At 34.2% G+C, this 25,346-nt stretch overlaps 1 protein-coding gene and 3 non-coding genes across 5 annotated transcripts in view; 3 read left to right on the top strand and 1 right to left on the bottom strand.

Annotated features, from left to right (window-relative positions):
- Positions 1-1,916, top strand: part of LOC136038003 (NADH dehydrogenase [ubiquinone] 1 alpha subcomplex assembly factor 3-like) — a 31,062-nt gene extending 29,146 nt beyond the window's left edge. For both annotated transcript variants that reach the window (XM_065720921.1, XM_065720920.1), the window contains exon 5: positions 1,590-1,916. In XM_065720921.1, the coding sequence (XP_065576993.1) occupies positions 1,590-1,843 (254 nt within the window). In that variant the 3' untranslated portion in view covers positions 1,844-1,916. The remainder of the gene's footprint in view (positions 1-1,589) is intronic.
- A 9,276-nt stretch (positions 1,917-11,192) lies between these two features.
- On the bottom strand, positions 11,193-11,384 carry LOC136038304 (U2 spliceosomal RNA). The gene has a single exon (XR_010620181.1). It is a non-coding gene; the product is annotated as a U2 spliceosomal RNA (small nuclear RNA).
- A 1,150-nt stretch (positions 11,385-12,534) lies between these two features.
- On the top strand, positions 12,535-12,698 carry LOC136038295 (U1 spliceosomal RNA). Its single transcript, XR_010620176.1, has one exon. It is a non-coding gene; the product is annotated as a U1 spliceosomal RNA (small nuclear RNA).
- Positions 12,699-13,435: 737 nt separating this feature from the next.
- On the top strand, positions 13,436-13,551 carry LOC136038319 (U5 spliceosomal RNA). The gene has a single exon (XR_010620191.1). It is a non-coding gene; the product is annotated as a U5 spliceosomal RNA (small nuclear RNA).
- The last annotated feature ends 11,795 nt before the right edge of the window (positions 13,552-25,346 follow it).

The following is a 25,346-nucleotide window of genomic DNA, read 5'->3' as shown; positions in this document are numbered from 1 at the left end:
AAGCTAATTTTCACCAAATCGTAATTTTTACTTGATTGTTCTTGTTCAAAGCTCTGTAGTAAAAATGAGACCATATTTTCGTTCTCTAGTAAATTTTAACAAAGAAAATATGAGATATGCCCTGTAGTTTGAATCTGGTGCTATGCAAATTTTGAAAATTGAAAGGTTAAGTTCTTACCTTTTGGTGGGATGCATTGCTTTCTTTGTAATTGATTTTTTATCATTTCAATTGGGACTTCTAGCTATACTCTTGCGTCAGGTCATCAGTCTCCAGCATAAAGTTTTCTAGCAAACTCACGTTTTTATCTAACCAAGTTTTTAACTCTACACTCTGCATTATAGTGGGCTACGTATGGGTTATTGTATTTCATTACGTATGGGTTATTGTATGCCATTTCGAAATTGTAGTTTAATTTTTGTATATTTGTCAAAAATTTTATTTATAATTTTATACTTTGTTACTTGCAAAAAGCACGAAGATAAAACAATTGTCTTTTAACTGAATCCTGAAATGTCTCTCTAATGTTTCAGAGCCCTATCACCGCCGACTAAGAACAGTTGAAGTAGGATGATAAAATAGGATATAGATCACAGCTTCCCACGCCTAGAAATGATTTTTCTTGTGATTCAAAATAGAGGACTGTAATTATCCTAATGGAATTTCCGACTATGGACATTCCTACAGTGCAATTTTCAGTTCAGTCTGACATTTTCTGGGGTATTGTGCTATTTTTTGAAATTCCTATAAATTTGTTTTTCGCAATTACTTTTATCATCAAGATTAATCGAAACCATAGTTTGAATTCCCAAATCAGCTTCAAATACTGATTTTTCGTCTCTTGACATTTTTTTTTCAAAATGTGTTTCCAAATTTTTGGTTTTTATGGACTAAGATTCGTTTTTCACATTATCTCTATTTTTTATGGATTTTCTTTGAAAACTGTAAATTGTAATGTCTTGTATATTCTATAGGATTTAAGATTCGCCAGGACTTAGAAGAGTTAAATAAGTAATACTTAGGGTTGTACGGGCTAGACAATATCTAGGGTCAAGGTTGCAGTAGGACTGCTCTGACGACTGGTAAACCTGAAAAAGACGCGCTTCTCAATGTCGAAAGCCCAACCTAGATTTTAGACAGTTTACAAAGTAAGAAACTATAATTGGCCTAAAGGAAGTAGAGTCGGTGCCTGTTTTATCTTTCTTAAGAATGGAGTTGCCCTTGCAAAATTACGGAGGAATGATGCTTACAAGTAACATCGTCTGCGTAACACTAAGTGTGAGATATCTCCGTATTTCACTTTAAGACTGCCAAATTTGTCAAATATCTAACGTACAATTGTGTTCGACAACCGGGAGGGCTTTCATCTACTTTGGTATGGTTTCTACACTCGCGTTTTACTACAAATAAAGTCGAAATAAAAAGGGTTTTAAAATTGACGAATGGTTGGTTCTTAAGATCTTTAGTCCGCCTCCATCCTTGTTGCTGCGTCCCTGTTGCTTTATTTGTACTTAAGACATAACTATCGCGCTATACAGTCTTTTGTGTTTGAACTCGTTGACATAATGTTAAATTAATTCAACAATTTCAGATATACTTGTCATTGGCGTGGGAAACCGTGGGGACAAGCTATCCCCCCAAACAGTAGAATATTTGAGAAGTAAGAAGCTGGGTTTCGAAATCCTACCTAGTAGCCAAGCGTGTAGTACTTTCAACTTCCTAAATTCGGAGCAAAGATATGTAGCTGCTGCAATCATCCCACCGACAAATGTGGCACTGAATCTTGATGAAGAATTTGATGCCGGTTATAGGAGGCAGCGAAACTTGCGGCTTTACGAAGAATAGATTTTTATTATCCGTAAGAACAATTTTTGTTGTTTCTTATTTTCGTGAAAATATATAAATCTTTTAAAACATATTTTATGCATATAACCAGACTATTGTACTTCAACTATTAATCCTGCTGTAACTGTCCTGAAGATGATTGTACAGCTGAATCTTGATGAAGGACTTGATGTTGAAGAGAAAAGAATTAGTTGTTTATGATGAATTATCATTAACTGATTTAAAGTATTTTATTTCTCTATTATTAATTTACTATTATTGCTGTTTATAGATAACGTAAAAACTAATAGTCAATGGGTTGTCATCGAAGCGTTTTTACCTTATAAACCTAGATATGATTCAGTCAATCCCAAAACTGAGGGGGCTCATTGATAGTATTCTATATTCAAAATAAATTTCGGGGGATGAGTAAAATATTTAAAACTTTGCACTACATCATGCTACATAAGCTTAAAATCAAGCCCCTACTTTAAATGAAGAAACTAAAAAATGTGAAACTGCAAAGAACTTGCCCCTGTTCTAGCTTCTTATTTGAGACTTGTAAAAGGGAATAAAACTATTTAGCTTAACAATTCCTAGCTTGGGCAACTAAAATAAAATTGCCAAAGTGCGGGTCACTAGGGTTATATATGAGTGTTGTTATTAATATTAAAAGTAAAGACCCTCATCTTTCAGTATACAAGGGCTAATCAGAAGCCGAAATTTACGAAGGACAACTGGTCATCGTGTAGTCATGACCTTGAGAATATAAGAGAAATATTCTCAAAACAGTAGGGCATACAATTCTGAAGTTTAAAATTCGATGATATAGGAAAATGGCTTGTGAAATAGCAGGTGACGTTTTTGGGAGGCAGGCAAAAAGGTAGCTTGGAGTATTAGTGAAAGGGCTGTAAGCTTTGTAGAAGAAAGGTTTTTACAAGAAGATCCTGAGTTACAAGTCTTATGAGTATAAGAGGGAAGCACCGATAGCTTTAAATCACGGTGAATACTATTTATGTGAAACAATTTCTTCGGGTTAGATTGCCAAGGCTTTTGAAGATACAACCAGATTATATAGAAAAAAACAACAACAAAAAACAAACAGTTGGACATGCAATTGAGGAGCTTAAAATGCGATGATATAGGACAATGGCTTTGAAATAACAGATGACATTTTGGGGAGGCAGGTTGAAAAGGTAACTAGGAGTAATAGTGAAAGGGCTTTAAGCTTTGCAGAAGAGAGGGAAGGTTTTTACAAGAAGCTCCTGAGTTACAAGTCTTACGAGTATAAGAGGGAAGGACGGATGGCTTTGAATCACAGTGAATTATTATTATGTGAAATAGATGGTTCGGATTAGATAGCCAAGGCTTTTGAAGATGTGACCACATGATATAAAAATAAGGTACTGTATTGGTACGTTGAGAAATTGAAGGGAGTTAGTGAGTCTCGACTAATCCTGTTTTAAGACTGGAACGAGAACAAAGAGTATTAAAAACATTTTGAGAGAGCTAAACAGTGATGAAGTCGTTATAAATGATATAGAAAATGGTGGAAAATTTTTGAATAGTTGGGAAGGGAATGAAGATTTAATTAGTCAGGAATAGCTAAAGTGATATCAGAAACATTGAAAAATGACAGTGATAGTATGGCAAGTAAGATTTAAGCATGGTAAATATGCCGGTTACGAGGCTAGAGATAAAACAAGGAAACCATTTTATTAAGGAAGAGTTACCCTGATGTTTTAGGAAAATTATAATCAAACCCCTTTGTATATAAAGGTAATAAGAGTGAATATAGCAATTATAGAGGCATTAGCTTGATTTGGGTGGAATTGAATTTATTAGCACGATGATTCTTAGACTATAAGATTATGTAGAAGTGATTTTGAGAACAGAATATCGTGGTTTTAGGAAACGAATAGGATGCTTCGATCAAATTCTCATTCTTGCATAAATAACTGATATACTCGTCAATTACCAAATTCCTGTATAAATTGCATAAATTATGAAAAAGAATTTAGTTCTGCTAATAAAAAAGTTCTAGTTTTGGTTGTATCCTTTTATGGTAAATTATTTAAAAAAAAAAAATCCAAAAAAGATGTTTTCTTAAGAAAAGTCAATGCCATATAAGAAGATAAGATAAGAAGAAATAATAAAAAGAAATAACTTAAGATAAGAAGAAATAAAAGCCTGCGATAACTAACTCAAAACGAACAGACTATTAAAGAATAAATGAAACCCGAAACGATTTGAAATTAAATAAACAGTCATTGCAAAAAACATACAACAGCTGCTAATATAAATCAATAAATAAATCTTAAAGCGAGTGACACTTAAAACAAAAAAATGTTTTACTAGTGAAGTATAAATGAAACTCAAAACGAACAGAAAATAAATAAACGATCATAGCAAACAAACATACAGTAGGTACTAATATAAATCAGTAAATAAATCTTAAAACGAGTGAAACTTAAATTGAATATGCAAATCAAGCTTGAAACAACAGAATCTCTACGAACAGTAGTTTGGGTTTGCCTCCCTCTCTCTCTCTCTCTAAAAGTAGGAAACCTACTGCTTCATTGGCTTGAGACTTCACTGATTTTCAGTGAAGCAATGATAACGTTGTAGGCTTGAGACTTTTACAGTTAGGAAAGGGGGCTGTATCTAAACTCTGGTTTGTAGTGAATCTATATTTGTCCTGAACACACTTGGAAAGAACTGATGAAATTAAAGAGAATATTTAATATAGAATGGAATTATTGCTGAAAGCTGATCAGTTCAAAATTTAGTTTTACTGTAATTTTATGTTTATTTTCAGTGTTGTAATAAGAACAAAAGAAAATATTTTTAATATGATTCGTTTTCAGTAAAGCGCCAATGACGCAGTAGGTTTTAGACTTTACAGAGAGAGAAGGAGGCTTAACCCAAACTCTTGTTCGTAGAGATTTTTGTTTGTTTCAAATTTGATTTGCAGGTTCAATTAAAGTTTCGCTTGTTTTAAGATTAATATACTCATTTATATTAGTACCTATTGTATATTTATTTGCTGCGATTTTTTATTTAATTTTCTGTTCATTTTGGGTTTCATTTATAATTCAGTAGCAAAATATTTTTGTTCGTTTTAAGCGTTGCTTGTTTTAAGATTTATTTATTCATTGATATTAGATTATGTTGTAAATTTTTTTTGCTATGATTGTTTATTTAATTTCTAATCGTTTTGGGTTTCATTGATTCTTTAATAGTAATTTCTGTTCGTTTTGAGTTTGAGTTATTGTAGGTTTCTATTTTTTTCGATTTTAAGTTTAATATGACCTTATTTTTTCTTAAGAAAACTTCTTCTCTTTTAGATTACTTTCTGTTTGTCTTTGATTGCCAAAGTTTCAAGTTTTTCGAAATTCCGTATTTCAAAATAATTTTTTATTCCAAAATAAATTATCGGTTTTGGCTTGAACTAATAAAGTTAAGCTGAAAATGTATATATTATGATATTAATTGCTGAAAGCTCACCAGCTCGTTTTTTTTTCGTCCAGGGCCGAATTTAAAGCTTTGAATTTTATAGGTCCAAGCGTTTTGGCCACTCTCATTTTGCGAGATTTTAGGGGAAATCCCTAAGACTTCGGGAATAGTGAAATCCGCAGGGCCTAGTGGGCCTGTTGGTAAATCTTGGTCTTTCTTCACTGCAGTTTTCGTTTTACTTCCAATGTTTAGTACCTACAAAAGGGAATATTTGTAATATAATTCGCTGTAGTAAAGCGCCAAATATGCAGTAGGCCTTATGGTTTTACCGTTAGGGAAACAGGCAGTAGCCATATTCTTGTTTGTAGTGGAGAATATAGCTGTCTTGAACAGTTTTGGAAAGAGCTGAAAAAAGTAAACTGAATTCCCGTGTATTTGGAATAGAATATCGTTAATAAGTTTGTTTGGTTGGGGGGGCATGGAGGGAGGATCAAGGGTCAGCTCCCATGATTTTGAATAAAATGTCATAAATAAATTTGTTTTTTCATGGAGGGAGGTCCAGGGGTCAGTTCTAATGAGCAGTATGGAGTCAACGAGTATTAACAGAGCCCTACCTTTTCGATCCCTGGTGTCAGCACTTTTTAAAGACCACGTAGAATTGACATTCCCTAGTGCTGCCATCTACATAAGCAAAAGTCATAGATAGTGTCATTGATAACTACAGTTATAGATGATGATATGTTTTCTTTTCCAAAAACCTTTTTTTGCCGCTAAGCAATTTCTACATTGATTTTATGAAATTCATGTCTGGAATAAGAATCCAACGTGAGACCCAAGATTTCCTATGGTAAAAGAATGCCACGTTAGATGACTGAGCCAACAATTCAATGATATTATGTTTTTAGAAATACATTCTAGGCAATCGATGCCTTTGTTTCTGGGGGCTAACCAGCTAGTGTTATGTGTCACTAAATCGTAACAAGTTAATTGCGCTATCGATTGCTCAATTAGAGTTCGATATTTGATAAATGCTATCAGTGATTTGTTTCCGGGCGATTTTTTTTTTGCTTCATTCCGATAATATGTATGCCGCAGTGTTATATACGCACACTGACAGACAGAAAAAGCTGGAAGATGGACAAAAAGACAAACGGACAAAGAGTCAAAAAGACACACAGACAAATAGACTAAGACAGATAGCCACACAGACAGACATAGAAAAAGACACAGACAGACAGAAAAAAGACACATAGAAAAACAGACAGACAGAAAAAAGACACACAAACACGCAGGCAGATGGACAAAAAGACGAACTGAAAATGACACATAGAAACACAGACAATTATACAACAGAAGATATACACACAGACATTTAGATGGACAGACACACAGGTAGACAGAAAAAAGACACATAGACCCACAGACGGACAAAACACATAGAGACGCGGACAGACACACACAAAACAAATGCACATACAGATGAACAAAAACACACAGACATGGTAAATGGTATATAGGCACATTGACAGACTGGAAAAGACACACAGGCAGATAGAAAAAAAAATACTGACACATTGACAGACACACAAAAAGACACATAGACAGACGGACAAAAAGACACAGACAGAGATACCAAGAAGACACATAGAAGCACGGAGAGACAGGAAAAAACACAAGGACTAACAGAAACACGTATACACAGACATACAAGCATATAGACACAAAAACATACACAGGCAGATAGACAAAAAAAAAACACAATAAGACAGAAAAAGACACATAGACACACACAAAGATTTAAAACAAGACACATAGAAACACAGACAGATGGCCAAAAAGACAAACAGACAGACGGAAACAATATCATAGACATAGGCGGACAAAAAGACACACCAACACACAGACAGACAGAAGTAAGACACACAAACAGACATACAAAATGACACAGAGACAGAATGGCGCATATAGACCCTCCCAACAGAAATACAAAAAGACACACACACAGACAGAAAAAAGGCACACAGACAAATGGACAAAAAGACTCAGGGACAGATGGAAAAAAGACATAAAACACAGGGACAAAAAGACACACAAAAACTCAGACAGACAAACAAATCGACACACAGACAAACCTACAAAAAAAACACACAGACAGGATAAGAAGCACAGACAGGCAGAAAAAAGACGCATTGACACAAAGGCAGACGGAGAGACGCACAAAAAAAACAAATAGACACACAGACAGAAACATGACACATTGATACACAGCAGGGAGCAAAAATATACACAGACGAACAAAAAGACACATAGACAAACAGACAGACAAAAAAGACAAACAGACAGACAAAAAAGACACACAGACACACAGACAGACATATAAAAAGACACACATAAAGAAGACACACAGAAATATAGACAAAAAGACACAAAGACAGACACAAAAACATACGGTCAGAGAAAAAAAAATACACATATACCGACGGACAGACAGAGAAAAAGACACAAAGACGGACACACAAGCACACAGACAGACAGAAAAAGACACAGACGCACAGACTGACATACAAAAAGACATCCATAGACACAGAGACAGACGGACAAAAAGACACATAGACACACAAAAAAACATAGTGGCACACAGACAAAGCGAAAAAGACACGCAGTCTGACGAAAAAGATCAACGTAGACACAAAGAGAGGTATACAAAGAGACACACACAGACAGACAGACGGACAAAAAGACACGGAAATAGACACAATAAAGATACATAGACAGACATACACATAAGACACGTAGACACACGTTTCAGGTGGGTACGCAGAGACACAAGTATAAAGACACAAAAGAGACACACAGGGACATAGACACACTAACAGACACACAGACATAAAATACAGACAGACAGAAAAAAGACCAATAAGCACACAGACACACTTAAAAAAGACACAAAGACACAGAAACATATGTACAAAAAGACACACGGACAGACGGAAAAAAGATACATAGACACACGGATAGACGAACAAAATGACACACAAAGACAAAGAAAGACGGAGAAAAAGATACATGGACGCACAGAAAAACATACAAAAAGACACATAAATAGACGAAATAGACACACAGACAGACAGAAAAAAGACGTATTTACAGAAAGTTGGACGGACAGACACACAAAAAGACACATATACACACCGACAGAAAAATGAAACATAGACCTTCCGAAAAAAGGGGGCTAAAAGACACAGACAGAAGCACAAAAAGACACATAGACGCACAGACAGACAAAAAAGACACATAGACACATAGAAATACAAATAAAAGGACATATAGAGACACAGACAGACAGAAAAAAGACGCATAGACACACAAACAGATGAACGAAAAGACATATATAAGAAATAAAAAAGGAAATAAATTATCAAATAACAGTTAATTCTACAAGAAAGAAAAAATTTCTTCAAACTACGCTAAACTTCAGCACATAATTTAATTTTTTAAGTAAAGAAACTCTTGTGACTTTCAGTATAGTTTAAAGATTTTAAAAGATACCTTTAGTCACTCTTTTTTGTTTCGATTCCCTATTTTTAGGAAATTTCATTTTGATTGTAGTTTGTGAAGTAATCATTTTAGTTTATTGAAAAATATTTTCATCAAGAGGATTAATAAAGGATTCATTAATGCATTTAATGGGAATGGATTTAAAAGAAGAAAAAATTAATGACAATTTTCGGCGCTGTATATTAATGAAGCTAAGCCAAATGTGTCAAATATACTCTTATATGAAAAAAGTAAAGCTCGACCAATAACCACTGTTTGTTCATGCCTTATTTCTTTTATCAATAAAGAAAACCGATCAAAATATGTTTCTAATTAACTGCAAATAACATTGTTTTAAAAATAACTTTTCGATTTATTTTATTTCTTTTTGTTAAAAACTTCATCTATTCATTAGTAGTAACAAATGTTAATTGTATATCTAACTTATAATATGAATTTACTTCTGTTCGCTTTAGGGTTCAGTATTGCTCTTTGCTTCTTTTGTATTTTTTTTTCTAAATAAGTTATACCAAACGGCTTGACATGACTCATTGACTAGCAAAGTCTACTTGGTGATGACTTGAAACTTAAAACTTTCAAACTCGTTCAAAGCAGGAGTGTCAAGCCTAGTCTTTGGAATGGCTCACTTTCTCTTACGCAATGTGTCTGAGCTGGAATTTAAGTGAATTAATTATATGGATTCTGGAAGAAACAAGGCTGCAATTAAGGAAAAGCATCTCACTATTTCGAATAGCCAAATTCTTAATGTCTTTCTGCCTTCACTGTATCCTAGACACTTATTGTCATACTGATCAACATTAATTCCATTGTGGGGCAATTTTGTTTTTGTCCTTTGCTATTTTTGTTTTGTCCCTTATTCCATTGATTTTGGTTTTTGCCGAAATTAATAAGGGCCCAATCTTTCAGATTCCTAAAGAAACCACAGACTTCCGGCTGTATTAACAAATAAGACGTTGTGTTTTGGGAAGCTTTACATAGTTTTGGTCGGCAGTCGAAAAAGATGTGCTTCGCTTGCCGTTGAGCTACAGCCCAAAGTGTATTAGTTATAGTGAAGTCTTATAGTTTAAATCGAAGGGAGCTATTGCAAAGTTGATCCTCAATCTTTGTTATTTTTTTTCCGTGTTTTGCCTTTCCAGGCTATGCCAAAGGGTTGGAAGGGCTGATATTTACCCTTATTTTGGTTTAGTTATTTAACTTTGTGGATTTGGAACTGAGGCAGAGGAACACTGTTAGGTGTGTCTGTCTACTTTTACTATCCTCTACATTGTTAAAGAAATGGTGGGATGAAGTATTCAATTTTTGAAACATAATAGATACAGTTTTTGAAGGTTGATCAATGATCTTTGATTAGGTGATTGAATTAGAAAATGTTAGCTTCCCAGTCAAAAAATTCGGTCATGATTTGTATACTTATGAAAAGTTAGAGCGATTGGAATTTCGCTGGCACGGTATTTACAAAATGGAATCAAAGTCAGATTATGTCTGCCTGTACAAACAAGCCAAGTGATGATTGATTGCAAAATATGTCATGTCCTGACTCCGTGTTTTTACGAGCTAAGTCCATGCTGCAATTATTTCTCCTCAATTGTCAATTTTTTAGTAGAAATTTAGACAGGTAGCATCTTATTGAAATTGAAAACAAGCTGTGTTCTTCAATCTGTATAGCTTGAGGTGCAGAATGGATCTAAGGCTTCTCCGACCTCATCAATGTTCCTCCACCATCCTTTCAGTAGAAAAATTGAGTGTTGTATCTTGTTTGACATGAAATTACCAGTGGGTTTTTCAGCGGGTGGCCTTGGTGGCATAAAGTTGGCCAGTGCCCTTTGGAACATCTGCGCCTCCTCCCCAGCCAACATTTTGAATAAAGGTAGGTATTCTGTACCTTTTCTTAATGCAGAATTCTTAAGGAATTTTCAATCAGTATTATCGCAGACATAAATCGAGCCCCCGCCCCAAACAACCTCCATCCACCTTTACTGTTTCCAGGAATAAGGAGGGCAGGTTTTTATTATCGATTGGCATAGAACTTGTTGGATGATTACCTTTGGCCAATTGGATTTACTGCCAACTTTGTAGTGGAATTGTAAGTGTACTGTATGCAAGTATATACTATGTTTGGCTTAATGTCTCATCTAGGGTTAAACCAAAGTGGCTCCCTAAAAACTCTTTTGCCCCTCTTACCGCAAGTTATGTAGAAGGACAGTGGGGTTTTGGCTATGATAAGAGGTTAAGAATTTGCTAGTGCTCCCTCTTTACGCCGTTATCCGCCAACTTGTTTGCAGGAATCCCTCTTCACTTTGAATAACCCATTGTACCCACTATTGGCTAGGGTTCATGGACTTTGGTTTCCCCTCGAAAGGGGTGCGCCGATCCCGGAGGTGCTGCAATACCGGGCCAACGCGTGAAGGGAGCGGAGCAAGCCCCGACATCCCTCCGGTTTCCAAAAATCAGTTTTATATTCTGGGCCCCATGTAGGGGCCGTATCAGATATTAAGCTGATAAGAACAGATACTACACTTTGATCTTAGTCAAAAGGCCGAAAAGCGATAAATTAAAAAGGATCGTCAAAACAATTATAAGAATACGAGTAACAAAGTTTGTCACAAAATTTATTTCGGTTCCAATTCTCAAATAACATTCAATTAACTTATCACTTTGTTTTTAGATTTTTGTAAACAGTACGAAACATTTCCCATTATATTAAAGTTTATCTCCAAATTTTAATGGTAAACGGAAAATTTTCCAATCAAGACTTGGACAAAATTGTCGCTCAAAAAGCCAAAATCAGAAAAGTTAACACCTTAAATCAGAGATAATATTCTCTTGGCCCTTTAGCTGACAATGATCGGAACCAGCATTGATGAATAACGTTAATTCACGGCAATTAAGGGGGTGGGGGACAGAGAAGAGTTTTTTTCGAAATCCAGAGAGAACAATTCTCTTGTTTTTTTTTTACTTTCTTTTACAAAAATACCCCAAAAAACACCCTCATTTGCAATAAAAATTGTCAATCCACCAGTCAACACCACTGGTATTGATCAAAAGCGCCAATTCATGGAAACTAGGAGACAAGGCTGGACCCATTGAGCTAATCCCCGATATTTTTGTCCGACTCGTTAAAACGTAGCGCAATGCATTTAAACAAGTTTTCGATGGTTTTTTTTTTTTTTTTTGCTCAAAATAGATTTGTAAACACACAGCCCAAGGGGAAGGGGAGAGGGGGCGAAATCCAGTATTCTCCAGATTCCAGGCAGGGGAATCTCGTTGTCTTTTCAATTTCTTTAACAAAAATACAAAGAAAAAAAAACAAGCCCTTTTTCAATGATAATACCACGAAGAGATTTTTTTGAATCTAAGAGGAGGAATGCAGGAAAAACATCTTGTAGAGAAAATTTCCTTCCCTGAATTAAAACAACTGGTTTTCCATATATACTACATGGTAACAATGCAAGTTTTATTAAGACATTATTAAATTTGCTTCAAATATGGAAACAAAAGCTGAATTTTCAATCACCTAAGAAAGATACACAGACACGAAACAGTGAGACTTTATCAAATAAATGATTGCTTACTTTATTGTATAAGTATTTGTCCTTTTCATTTTGTCATTTACTTGAGTAATTCTATAATTCCATCTTCTTCAAAGCTACCGGATTTATGTCGAAAGACATTAGTGAAATGTTAGTCTTGAACAATTCATACTTACCTGGCTGGGGAGCTGCCTTGATCATGAAGGAGGCGCTCCCAGGGTGAGGCCTTTCCATTGCACTTCGGATTGGCTGACCCCTGTGATTACCCCAAATGGGGGTAAGTCAACAGCGTAATTTTTGGTAGTGGGGGACTGCGTTCGCGCGGACCCCTGTCCACACATTGAATAGGTTTCTTCTTTTGAGCCCGTACTATGTTGTAATTTTGTGAATTGTAAGGGAAAAGTATGCAGATTGATAATGTTTAAACCAAGTAATTTAGAACATCTCTTAAATAAACACATTTTGTTTTTCTTAGTCTTGTATTAAAGCAAATGATGCCGTATCAATGACCAGTCGCCATAATTAAATTAAATTGCCTAAACTGATTGAATTCCTGATGCATTTTGTTTTTGAAAATACTCCGTAATTATCAAATACTGATTTTTAAATTGAACTAGGAATCGAATCCAATTGCTGAAATTTAAATTAAGTCACAAAGGCTAGTCTTAAAAAGTGAAATGCCCTTGGTCACCACTCATTTCATCAAGTCTATTGTATTGGCAACATATCAGACTAAGAATTCCTTCACTACCGCTAAGCTTCTTGGAATATTTTAATAGGGGAGCCTTTGGCTACAGCAATTGATCGACCATTCAGCTACATTACAATTATTTTTGGGCCTGATTACTGAATATTTATGTTATTTTCTGCGGATGTAGTTTCAGTAGTATGTCATTAAAGTTACCCATGAATTGCTGTTCATTGAATATGTTTTCACATCATATGATTTTTTGGTATTTACTTGATTGAACATTGAATTTCTTATTGCTTTCGAACCTTCTTAAAAAAAACCACGAGGATTTACTAGGATTTATTTGTATATGCCCAAGTCAACCTTAGCAATTTTCATAGCTCTGGCCTCTCCTCATATCGAGTTAATCTTTCGCCTTTTACTAAAGATTACCGTGGGGAGGGGCACTTGATGAGTATTAACAAATTTTTGAATGCCGAAAGGCAGACTAGTCTACACAATTGTTGTATGTTTTAATATTTCAAGATTACTTATCTAGATATTATTATTATTTAGATACTATCTTACTTATCAAGATATTAGGGTTGTCAGACAAGTAACCCTGGAAAATGCAAGATAATTGAAGTCATTTATGAACAAAAATCCAATCTTTTCAAAAGTATAAAACAAATTTTGAACTTATAAGCAAATAGTAAAAAGGGACAGTAATTGTGAAATATGGCACAACTTCCAGGGGTGTCTAAATAAGCTATGTTTATAGGGAAGTAGACATGATTAGTGTTGTTAGTCGCCTAGTTGCCTACAGCCCTTCAGTTGACAAGTGGCTGGCTAGATGCTTGTTATCTTTTGCAGATTACATCCAGGGAAGCTACTTTTCAGCGGGTAAGGGATGCTCGAAGGCACTCTTGGTTTGGTGCAATAGTGTGCCAAGTCCTAGGCGCTCTTGACTCCCAAATCTCTTAGGGCCCTCATTCCTCCCTCGTCTAGGAACTGTATTTCCATTCCAGTTTAGGGGATTCCTCTAAAATGAGGAGTTTTGAGATCTTACAGGGACAAATTTAAGATCAAGTGTGGAATGAAATCATCCCCATCCGCCTGCTGATCACTCCTATGAAGAAATTACTATGATCTCTACATTCTAAAGTGGCAGAAACATCTATGCATTGGATTTAAGCTCCAAAGATGGGTACCCCCTTTAAAAGTGTCTCAATGATCCCAACTAGGTTTACAAAATGGGAACTCACCTCTCATAGAACAACTTGTTTTTTTCTATGACCATGCTTTACTAGTAGTGATCTTAATTACTTCTCTTGTTGGCTTTTTCTTAGCTGCATTATTTTCTAATAAATTTCTCCATCGTTATCTACTTGATGGTCAGGCAATCGAGACGGTTTGAACCGTTATTCCTGCTATTATTTTAGTAGCTATTGCCCTTTCTTCTATTCGTCTTCTCTATTTAATTGATGAAATTCATAATCCTGCCTTGACTATTAAAGCAACGGGGCATCAGTGATACTGATCTTATGAATACTCTGATTTTGACGATATTCAATTTGATTCATACATGATCCCTTCAAATGAACTTTCTACTGGTATATATCGTTTACTTGATGTGGACAATCGTATACCAGTGCCCTATGATCAAGCTATCCGTCTGATGATTACTTCAGATGACGTTCTACATTCATGAGCTGTGCCTCCTTATGCAAATTTAGAAGAAATGCAAATTAAGATTTTTGTTTTGTAGAGGCTTAACGGCCTGCCATCAAATTTGCGAATATATTTATTTATTATAAGTATTGATGGTTCAAGTAGCCAACACAGTTGTTAAGCATTGCCGCAAAGAAAAACGAATTAAACCTACAGTATGCCTTTACAATCTACAAATTAGGCCAACAAATAATGGCATTTATAACGACCAGCCCAATTGTTACGCTACGCTCCAAAGAAAAACAAATTAATCCTAAAATCTACATCTGGAATCTATAATCTACAAATTAGTAGTTTCTCTTCTTACTTTTACAGCATATTGCTCAGAAGCATGATATATAGCTGGTATGGTTCAAAAAATTGTTTGTTTGTCCATTGCTTGTATTTCAAATAGAAATTCAACAGCAATAACTCGGGTTAGAGTTTATAATTACTTGGATATGTATACATTGACTTAGAAAGAAGGAATAGTTTAAGCTATTAAGTTGTTTTGTTTCTGGATTAAGTATTTTTTTGCTTTGTCAGCGATTTCCCTGTTTTGTATACATTTTTTGTATATGGACCTTGGGCTTTTTAAAAAAAACTGATCTATATATATATATATATATATATATATATATATATATATATATATATATATATATATATATATATATATATATATATATATATATATATATATATATATATATATATATATATATATATATATGTGTGTTACTGTTAATGTCAGAAATTTGGTTAATGTCGACATTCACCGGTGAATATTCGAAATTCCTTTTTTTCTACTTGAATTCAATTAGTTTTACGAGTAAGCCTTTTAAGTCTGATACCAGCTATGGTGAAAAAGTCAAAGTTAGGTTAGGTTAAATTATGTTAGTTTAGGCTAGGTCAAGTTAGATTAGTTAATGTTAAATTTGGCTCTAAATATCAGAAATGGGTTAAAAACCTAATCTGAGCTGACATTGTCCAACCTGGCCTCACAAAACCTAATCTATTCTAACCTAAGCTGTCATCATCAAACATTACGTTAAATTGAAAATGTAGATGACAGCCCAAAGATCTTCGAGGGAAATTCTTCAAAGAAAACTATATTATTGGATTAATACATCAACGGTTTTGTCAATTAATAGTATTTCGTTAAAGAATATCTATTTGTTTTCACCAGATGTCTCACTCCTAGAAAAATACATGGGCCGAAGTGTTGCTCAATTACACTTGTGATCAAACAAAACTTGCCCGCTCGTGCAATGTTGTGCAATGTCATCGGAATGGATTGAAGAACGTTCCGCCCGTGCTTGGAAAATGCTCCGCCCCCTCTATATCATTGGATATCGTCAACCTTTAAGAATCGAATTCATCTGATAAGATGGCTTTTGCGGTTTGCAAAAATATTAAACTGAGACATCTGTATTGTATAAGCATCAATAACCTGTGATTTCATAATTTCAAACAGTGTATTTTGAATAGATTCTAAATTGAAAACTACGATACTTCTATTGGAACAATTCACTGCTGGAATAGATGAAAGTACTAAGTTTAAACATTCAAAAACCTATACTTTTTTTATTAAGTCCATGGGCTCTAATAGCAAGAGAAGGGAATTTATCTTTTGCCCCCCCCCTCGTATTTCGAACAATGTTTGTTTTTGATATTTTAATTGAAAAGACAAAATTGACAAATTGGTAAAAACTGACAAAAGTGCTACTGTTCAGTACACAAATAGACATTATCAATCAATAATGTAAAATAATGCAAATCAGATTCTACACAAGGAAATTATATAACTCACGACAGTGATGATCCATTCGAAGAACGCATCTATTACAAACTGAACAATGATGTGTACGCGGGGGCTTGGGCCTGTAGCACTTTCTACATTTTTTATATTCTATTGGAAAGATAACACCAGTCTGAAAGAGAAAGAGGTCTACTAAAACAGAAAAAAACAGTAATTTTAGGTCATTCCTAAAACTAAAATATTTCTTTTCCATATAACAAACAAGAGTCATTCCATATTCAAATGACACTTAAAATTATGTTGAAGCCTAAAATGGTAAAAAAAAACACTAGCAAATCCTTATAAGGCAACTATACTGCCTCCTCCTCCGCTGCTGAGCCCCTTATAAATGTTGCTCTATAACTTATCTTCTATGCAAAATATTCAAATTTAAAGCACTTTTCAGAAGATATGGGCTATGAGTGGTGGAGGGTTGTATGATTGCCCATAAATTAAAAAACAATTCTGCATGTGTTTCTTAATCATTTTTTTCAAAGGTTTTATATGAAGTATTAGAAAATACGGAAAAAGAAAAGTACAAAAACTTAAACTTAAAAACAGTATAAACGTATAAAACAAAAACTACCGATGTAACTAGAGGTCTACAGAGGGTTAGTTTGTGAAAATGGTGCAACTATGTAAAAATCAACTTTCTATTAGTACTGAGATGCTATGGCCTCTGATCTCATATATATTTTTTATTTTTTTTTAATAACTATGCCAATTGGTTAGTCTTATGATAAGATTTGAAAAAAAAAACAATGAAAGAAATTTCAACAATGAGCCAACAAACGGGAATATGGCCAGTAGAAAGAAAAGATAAAAACTACAACGGCCAAGAAATTTCACCGGTATGAAACGAAGGGTTTCAACACTGATAAAACAAGAAACAACTAAACAAATTTAAAGAAAAAAAATAATAAAACCCAAAACTAAGCAAAATACAACCAATATCAACATCTACAATTATAGCAACTGACACTATAGGTCACAGAAATTAATTAGCTATAGATTAGCTATAGGTCACAGAAGCTAATTAGCCTTTGCTACCTATAGTTAGTCTTTGTTTATTCTTTTAAAAACCATAATTTTTAAAAATTATGCCCGACAAATGTGGCACTGAATCTTGATAAGGAATTTGATGCCAGCTATAGGAGGCAGCGAAACTTGCGGCTTTACGAAGAGTAGATTTTTATTATCCATCACAACAAATAATTATAAATCTTTTAAAACATATTTTATGCAAATAACCAGACCAGTATGCTTCAACTATTAACCCTGCTGCAACTGTCCTGAAGATGATTGTACAGCTGAATCTTGATGAAGGACTTGATGTTGAAGAGAAAATAATTAGTTGTTTTATTATGAATTACATAAGAAAACTAGTTTTTCTAACTGAAAGTAAGGAGCGACATTAAAACTTAAAACGAACAGAAATTACTCCGTATATGAAATGGGTTGTCCCCTCCGTAATCCCTCGCTCTTTATGCTAAAGCTTTTAATTGTTTTAAAAAGCAGAATTGTGGTCAAGAGTCAGACTTTAGCATAAAGAGCGAAGGATTGCGGAGGGGACAACCCATTTCATATACGGAGTAATTTCTGTTCGTTTTAAGTTTTAATGTCGCTCCCTACTTTCAGTTAGAAAAACTAGTTTTTTTATGTAATTTCTGAACGTTTTTGAATTAATGCATGTTTGATTTTGGCTCTCCACACATAAATTATTAAAATGAAATTTACATTTTAATTCCTTTTTTGGCTAAATGGCTTTCTCTTAGTTCTGACCAGATGACTTTGAGAAATAAGGGATGGGAAAGGAGGCCTAGTTGCCATGCAATTTTTCGGTTACACAAGAAGGCAACTATAAATTTTAATTTTTAACGAATTTTTTTATTAGCAAAAAATATACGTAACTTAAGAATTAACTTACGTAACAAACCTTTATATTCTTAAATTTTTATTATGTATATGAGGGGGTTTGTACCCTCGTTAATACCTCGCTCTTTACACTAAATCGTACGTTTTGTGCCGATTCTTTAAGAATGACCCCTGAATCAGAAAGGCCGTAGAATAAATAGTTGAAATTACTAAAAATACTATAGCATAAAGAGCGAGGTATTTATCTCCTCCTAAATACCTCGCTCTTTATGCTAAAGTATTTTTAGAACCCCTCATATGCGTAATAATCTCAATTGAAAAAACTTTACCATGTTTATTTTTTATTGTTTTTTTATAGTAATTTTAGAAAATCCTGCGCCCTTTTCATTGAATTTTTCTTCCCCCATGACATATTTCTCCAATGAAAGCTCCTCCCACATAGCCCCCTCCCCCTCAACCCCACCCCCAAAACAAAAAAAAATCCCCTGAAAAAGATTGTACACTTCCCAATAACCATTATTATATGTAAACACTGGTCGAAGTTTGTAACTTGCAGCCCCTCCCCCAGGGACTGTGGGGGAGTAAATCATTCCCAAAGACATAGTTATTATGATTTTTGACTATGCGAAACAAAATGGCTATATCAAAATTTTGATCTTTTGACTTTGGAGAAAAATGAGTGTGGGAGGGGGCCTAGGTGCCCTCCATTTTTTTGTCACTTAAAAAGGGCACCAGAACTTTTCATTTCCGTTAGAATGAGCCCTCTTGCGACATTCTAGGACCCCTTGGTCGGTACGATGACCCCTGGGGAAAAAAAACAAATAAACACGCACCCGTGATTTGTCTTCTGGCAAAAAATACGAAATTCCACATTTTTGTAGATACGAGCTTGAAAATTTTGCTATAGGGTTCTCTGATACGCCGAATGTGATGGTGTGATTTTCGTTAAAATTCTGTGACTTCTAGGGGGTGTTTTCGCCTATTTTCTAAAATAAGGCAAATTTTCTCAGGCTCGTAACTTTTGATGACAAAGACCAAATTTAATGAAACTTATATATTTAAAATCAGCATAAAAATTTGATTCTTTTGATGTATATTTTAGCATCACAATTCCGTTATTTAGAGTTTCGTTTACTATTGAGCCGGGTCGCTCCTTACTACAGTTCGTTACCACGAACTGTTTGATTATCATTAACTGATTTATAGTATTTTATTTCTCTATTATTAATTTACTATTATTGCTGTTTATAGATTACGTAAAAACTAATAGTCAATGGGTTGTCATCGAAGCGTTTTTACCTCGTAAGCCTAGATATGATTCAGTCAATCCCAAAACTTAGGGGGCTCACTGCCCCTACTTTAAATAAAGAAACTAAAAAATGTGAAACTGCAAAGAACTTGTCACTGTTCTAGCTTCTTATTTGAGACTTGTAAAAGGGAATAAAACTATTTAGCTTAAGAATTCCTAGCTTGGGCAACTAAAATAAAATTGCCAAAATACGGGCCACTAAGGTTATATATGAGTGTTGTTGTTAATATTAAAAGTAAAGACTCTCATCTTGTAGTATTTAAATGCTAATCAGAAGCCAAAATTTACGAAGGACAACTGGTCATAGGGTAGTCATGACCTTGAGAATATAAGAGAAATATTCTCAAAACAATAGGGCATGTAATTCTGAAATTTAAAATTCGATAATATAGGAAAGTGGCTTGTGAAATAGCAGGTGACTTTTTTGGGAGGCAGACAAAAAGGTAGCTAGGAGCATTAGTGAAAGGGCTGTAAGCTTTGTAGAAGAAAGGTTTTTACAAGAAGATCCTCAGTTACAAGTCTTATGAGTATAAGAGGGAAGCACCGATAGCTTTAAACCACTGTGAATACTAATTATGTGAAACAAATTCTTCGGGTTAGATTGCCAAGGCTTTTGAACCTGTAATAATGAACCTGTAATGTCACCTGTAATAACAGGTGACATTTTGGGGAGGCAGATTGAAAAAGTAACTAGGAGTATTAGTGAAAGGGCTTTAAGCTTTGCAGAAGAGAGGAAGGTTTTTACAAGAAGCTCCTGAGTTACAAGTCTTACGAGTATAAGAGGGAAGGATGGATGGCTTTAAATCAGAGTGAATTGTTATTATGTGAAATAGATGATTCGGATTAGATAGCCAAGGCTTTTGAAGATGTAACCACATGATATAATAGTAAGGTACTGTATTCGTGCGTTGAGAAATTGAAGGGGGTTAGTGAGTCTCGACTAATCCCGTTTTAAGACTGGAACGATGCCTCAACTAATAACAAAGAGTATTAAAAAAATTTTGAGAGAGCTAAACAGTGATGAAGTCGTTGTAAATGATACAGAAAATGGTGGAAAATTTTTTGAATAGTTTGGAAGGGAATGAAGATTTAATTAGTCAGGAATAGCTAAAGTGATATCAGAAACATTGAAAAATGACAGTGATAGTATGGCAAATAAGATTTAAGCATGGTAAATATGCCGGTTACGAGGCTAGAGATAAAACAAGGAAACTATTTTATTAAGGAAGAGTTACCCTGATGTCTTAGGAAAATTATAATCAAACCCCTTTGTATATAAAGGTAATAAGAGTGAATATAGCAATTATAGAGGCATTAGCTTGATTTGGGTGGAATTGAATTTATTAGCACGATGATGCTTAGACTATAAGATTATGTAGAAGTGATTTTGAGAACAGAATATCGTGGTTTTAGGAAACGAATAGGATGCTTCGATCAAATTCTCATTCTTGCATAAATAACTGATATACTCGTCAATTACCAAATTCCTGTATAAATTGCATAAATTATGAAAAAGCATTTAGTTCTGCTAATGAAAAAGTTCTAGTTTTGGTTGTATCCTTTTATGGTAAATTATTAAAAACAAAAAATCCGAAAAAGATGTTTTTTTAAGAAAAGTCAATGCCATATAAGAAGATAAGATAAGACGAAATAATAAAAAGAAATAACTTAAGATAAGAAGAAATAAAAACCTGCAAAAACTCAAACTCAAAACGAACAGACTATCAAAGAATAAATGAAACCCAAAGCGATTTGAAATTAAATAAACAGCCATAGCAAAAAACATGCAACAGGTACTAATATAAATCAATAAATAAATCTTAAAGCGAGTAACGCTTAAAACAAAACAAAAATTTACTATTGAAGTATAAATGAAACTCAAAACAAACAGAAAATAAATAAACAATCATAGCAAACAAACATACAGTAGGTACTGTTATAAATCAGTAAATAAATCTTAAAACGAGTGAAACTTAAATTGAATATGCAAATCAAGCTTGAAACAACAGAATCTCTACGAACAGGAGTTTGGGTTTGCCTCCTTCTCTCTCTTTAAAAGTATGAAACATACTGCTTCATTGGCGCTTTACTGAAAACTATATATGTTTTGCACAGTCTTGGAAAGTACAAATAAAATCAAACTGAATGTTCGGTACATAATGCTATTAATTGTTAAAGATCATCAGTTCAAGATTTTATTTCACGGTAATTTTCGTTTTTAATTCTGCAATAACTGGAAAAATAATATTTGAAATATAATTCATTTTCAGTGAAGCAATGATGACGTTGTAGGCTTGAGACTTTTACAGTTAGGGAAGGTGGCTGTATCTAAACTCTGGTTTGTAGTGAATCTATATTTGTCTTGAACACACTTGGAAGGAACTGGTGAAATTAAACTGAATATTTAATATAGAATGAAATTATTGCTGAAAGCTGATCAGTTCAAAATTTAGTTTTACTGTAATTTTATGTTTATTTTCAGTGTTGTACTAAGAACAAAATAAAATAATTTTTAATATGATTCGTTTTCAGTAAAGCGCCAATGACTCAGTAGGTTTTAGACTTTACAGAGAGAGAAGGAGGCTTAACCCAAACTCTTGTTCGTAGAGATTTTTGTTTGTTTCAAACTTGATTTGCAGGTTCAATTAAAGTTTCACTCGTTTTAAGATTAATATACTCATTTATATTAGTACCTATTGTATAATTATTTGCTGCGATTCTTTATTTAATTTTCTGTTCGTTTGGGTTTCATTTATATTTCATTAGCAAAATATTTTTGTTTGTTTTAAGCGTTACTCGTTTTAAGATTTATTTGTTCATTTACATTAGATCCTGTTGTATGTTTTTTTGCTATAATTGTTTATTTAATTTCTAATCGTTTTGGGTTTCATTTATTCTTTAATAGTAATTTCTGTTCATTTTGAGTTTGAGTTATTGTAGGTTTCCATTTTTTTCGATTTTAAGTTTAATAAGACCTTATTTTTTCTTAAGAAAACTTCTTCTCTTTTAGATTACTTTCTGTTTGTCTTTGTTTCAAGTTTTTCAAAATTCCATATTTCAAAATAATTTTTTATTCCAAAATAAATTATCGGTTTCGGCGTGAACTAATAAAATTAAGCTGAAAATTTGATATATAATGATATTAATTGCTGAAAGCTCACCAGCTCGTTTTTTTTCGCCCATGGCCAAATTTAAAGCTTTGAATTTTATAGGTCCAAGCGTTTTGGCCACCCTCATTTTGCTAAATTTTCGGAGAAATCCCTAAGACTTCGGAAATAGTGAAATCCCCAGGGCCTACTAGGCCTTGGTAAATCTTGGTCTTGTTTCACTGCAGTTTTCGTTTTACTTCCAATGTTTAATACCTACAAAAATAAATATTTGTAATATAATTCGCTTTAGTAAAGCGCCAAATATTCAGTAGGCCTTATGGTTTTACCGTTAGGGAAACAGGCAGTAGCCATGTTCTTGTTTGTAGTGAAGAATATCGGTGTCTTGAATAGTTTTGGAAAGAACTGAAAAAAGTAAACTGAATTCCCGTGTATTTGGAATAGAATATCGTTAATAAGTTTGTTTGGTTGGGGGGAGGGGCATTGAGGGAGGATCAAGGGTCAGCTCCCATGATTTTGAATAAAATGTTATAAATAAGTTTGGTTTTTTCATGGAGGAAGGTCCAGGTGTCAGTTCTCATGAGCAATATGGAGTCAACGAGTATTAACAGCGCCCTACCTTTTCGATCCCCGGTGTCAGCACTTTTTACAGACTACACAGAATTCACATTCCCCAGTGATGCCATCTACATAACCAAAAGTCATAGATAGTGTCATTGATAACTACAGTTATAGATGATGATATGTTTTCTTTTCCAAAAACCTTTTTTTGCCGCTAAGCAATTTCTACATTGATTTTATGAAATTCATGTCTAGAATAGGAATCCAACGTGAGACCCAAGATTTCCTATGGTAAAATAATGCCACGTTAGACAACTGAGCCAACAATTCAATGATAATATTTTTTTTTGGAATACATTCTAGGCAATCAATGCCTTTGTTTCTGGGCGCTAACCAACTGGTGTTATGCGTCACTAAATCGTAACAAGTTAATTGTGCTATCGATTGCTCAATTGGAGTTTGATATTTGATAAATGATATCAGTGATTTGTTTCCGGGCGATTTTTTTGCTTCATTCCGAGAATATGTATGCCGCAGTGTTATATACGCACACTGACAGACAGAAAAAAACGCAGGAAGATGGACAAAAAGACAAACGGACAAAGAGTCAAAAAGACACAAAGACAAACAGACTAAGACAGATAGCCACGCAGACAGACGTAGAAAAAGACACATAAAGACACAGACAGACAGAAAAAAGACACATAGACGAACAGACAGACAGAAAAAAGAGACACAGACACGCAGGCAGATGGACAAAAAGACGAACTGAAAATGACACATAGAAGCAAAGACAAATATACAACAGACAGATATACACACAGACATTTATATGGACAGACACACAGATAGACAGAAAAAAGACACATAGACCCATAGACGGACAAAAACACATAGAGACGCAGACAGACACACACAAAAAATGTACAAACAGATGAAAAAAAAAACACACAGACACACTAAAAGGCATATAGGCACACTGCCAGACCGAAAAAGACGCACAGATAGATGGAAAAAAATTGACACACAGACAGACACACAAAAAGACACATAGACAGACGGACAAAAAGACATGTAGACATGAATACAAAAAGACACAGACAGAGATTCCAAGAAGACACATAGAAGCACGGAGAGACAGGAAAAAACACAAGGACTAAAAGAAACACGGATACACAGACATACAAGCATACAGACACAAAAACATACACAGGTACATAGGAAAAAAAACACAATAAGACAGAAAAAGACACACAGACACACACAAAGATTTAAAACAAGACACATAGAAACACAGACAGATGGCCAAAAAGACACACAGACAGACGGGAAAAATATCATAGACATAGACGGACAAAAAGCAACACACACACAGACAGACAGAAGTAAGGCACACAAACAGATATACAAAAAGATATACAGACAGAATGGCGCATATAGACCCTCCCAACAGAAATACAATTAGACACACACAGACAGAAAAAAGGCACACAGACAAATGGACAAAAAGACACAGGGACAGATGGAAAAAAGACATGTAGACACAGGGACAAAAATATACACAAAAACCCAGACAGACAAACAAAAAGACACATTGACACACAGACAAACATACAAAAAGACCCACAGACAGGATAAGAAGCACAGACAGGCAGAAAAAAGACGCATTGACAAACAGACAGACAAAAAGACACATAGATACACAGACAGACATACAAAAAGACACATAGACAGACATAAAGAAGACACACAGAAAGATAGACAAAAAGACACAAAGACAGACACAAAAACATACGGTCAGAGAGAAAAAAAATACACATAGACCGACGGACAGACAGACAAAAGGACACAAAGATGGACACACAAACACACAGACAGACAGAAAAAGACACATAGACGCACAGACAGACATACAAAAAGACATACATAGACAGACGGATAAAAAGA

This window comes from Artemia franciscana, chromosome 17 (assembly GCF_032884065.1).
Source record: "Artemia franciscana chromosome 17, ASM3288406v1, whole genome shotgun sequence".
Taxonomy (NCBI): domain Eukaryota; kingdom Metazoa; phylum Arthropoda; class Branchiopoda; order Anostraca; family Artemiidae; genus Artemia; species Artemia franciscana.
Note: the sequence above shows the minus strand (reverse complement) of the source record. Positions and strands in the feature narration are given on the sequence as shown.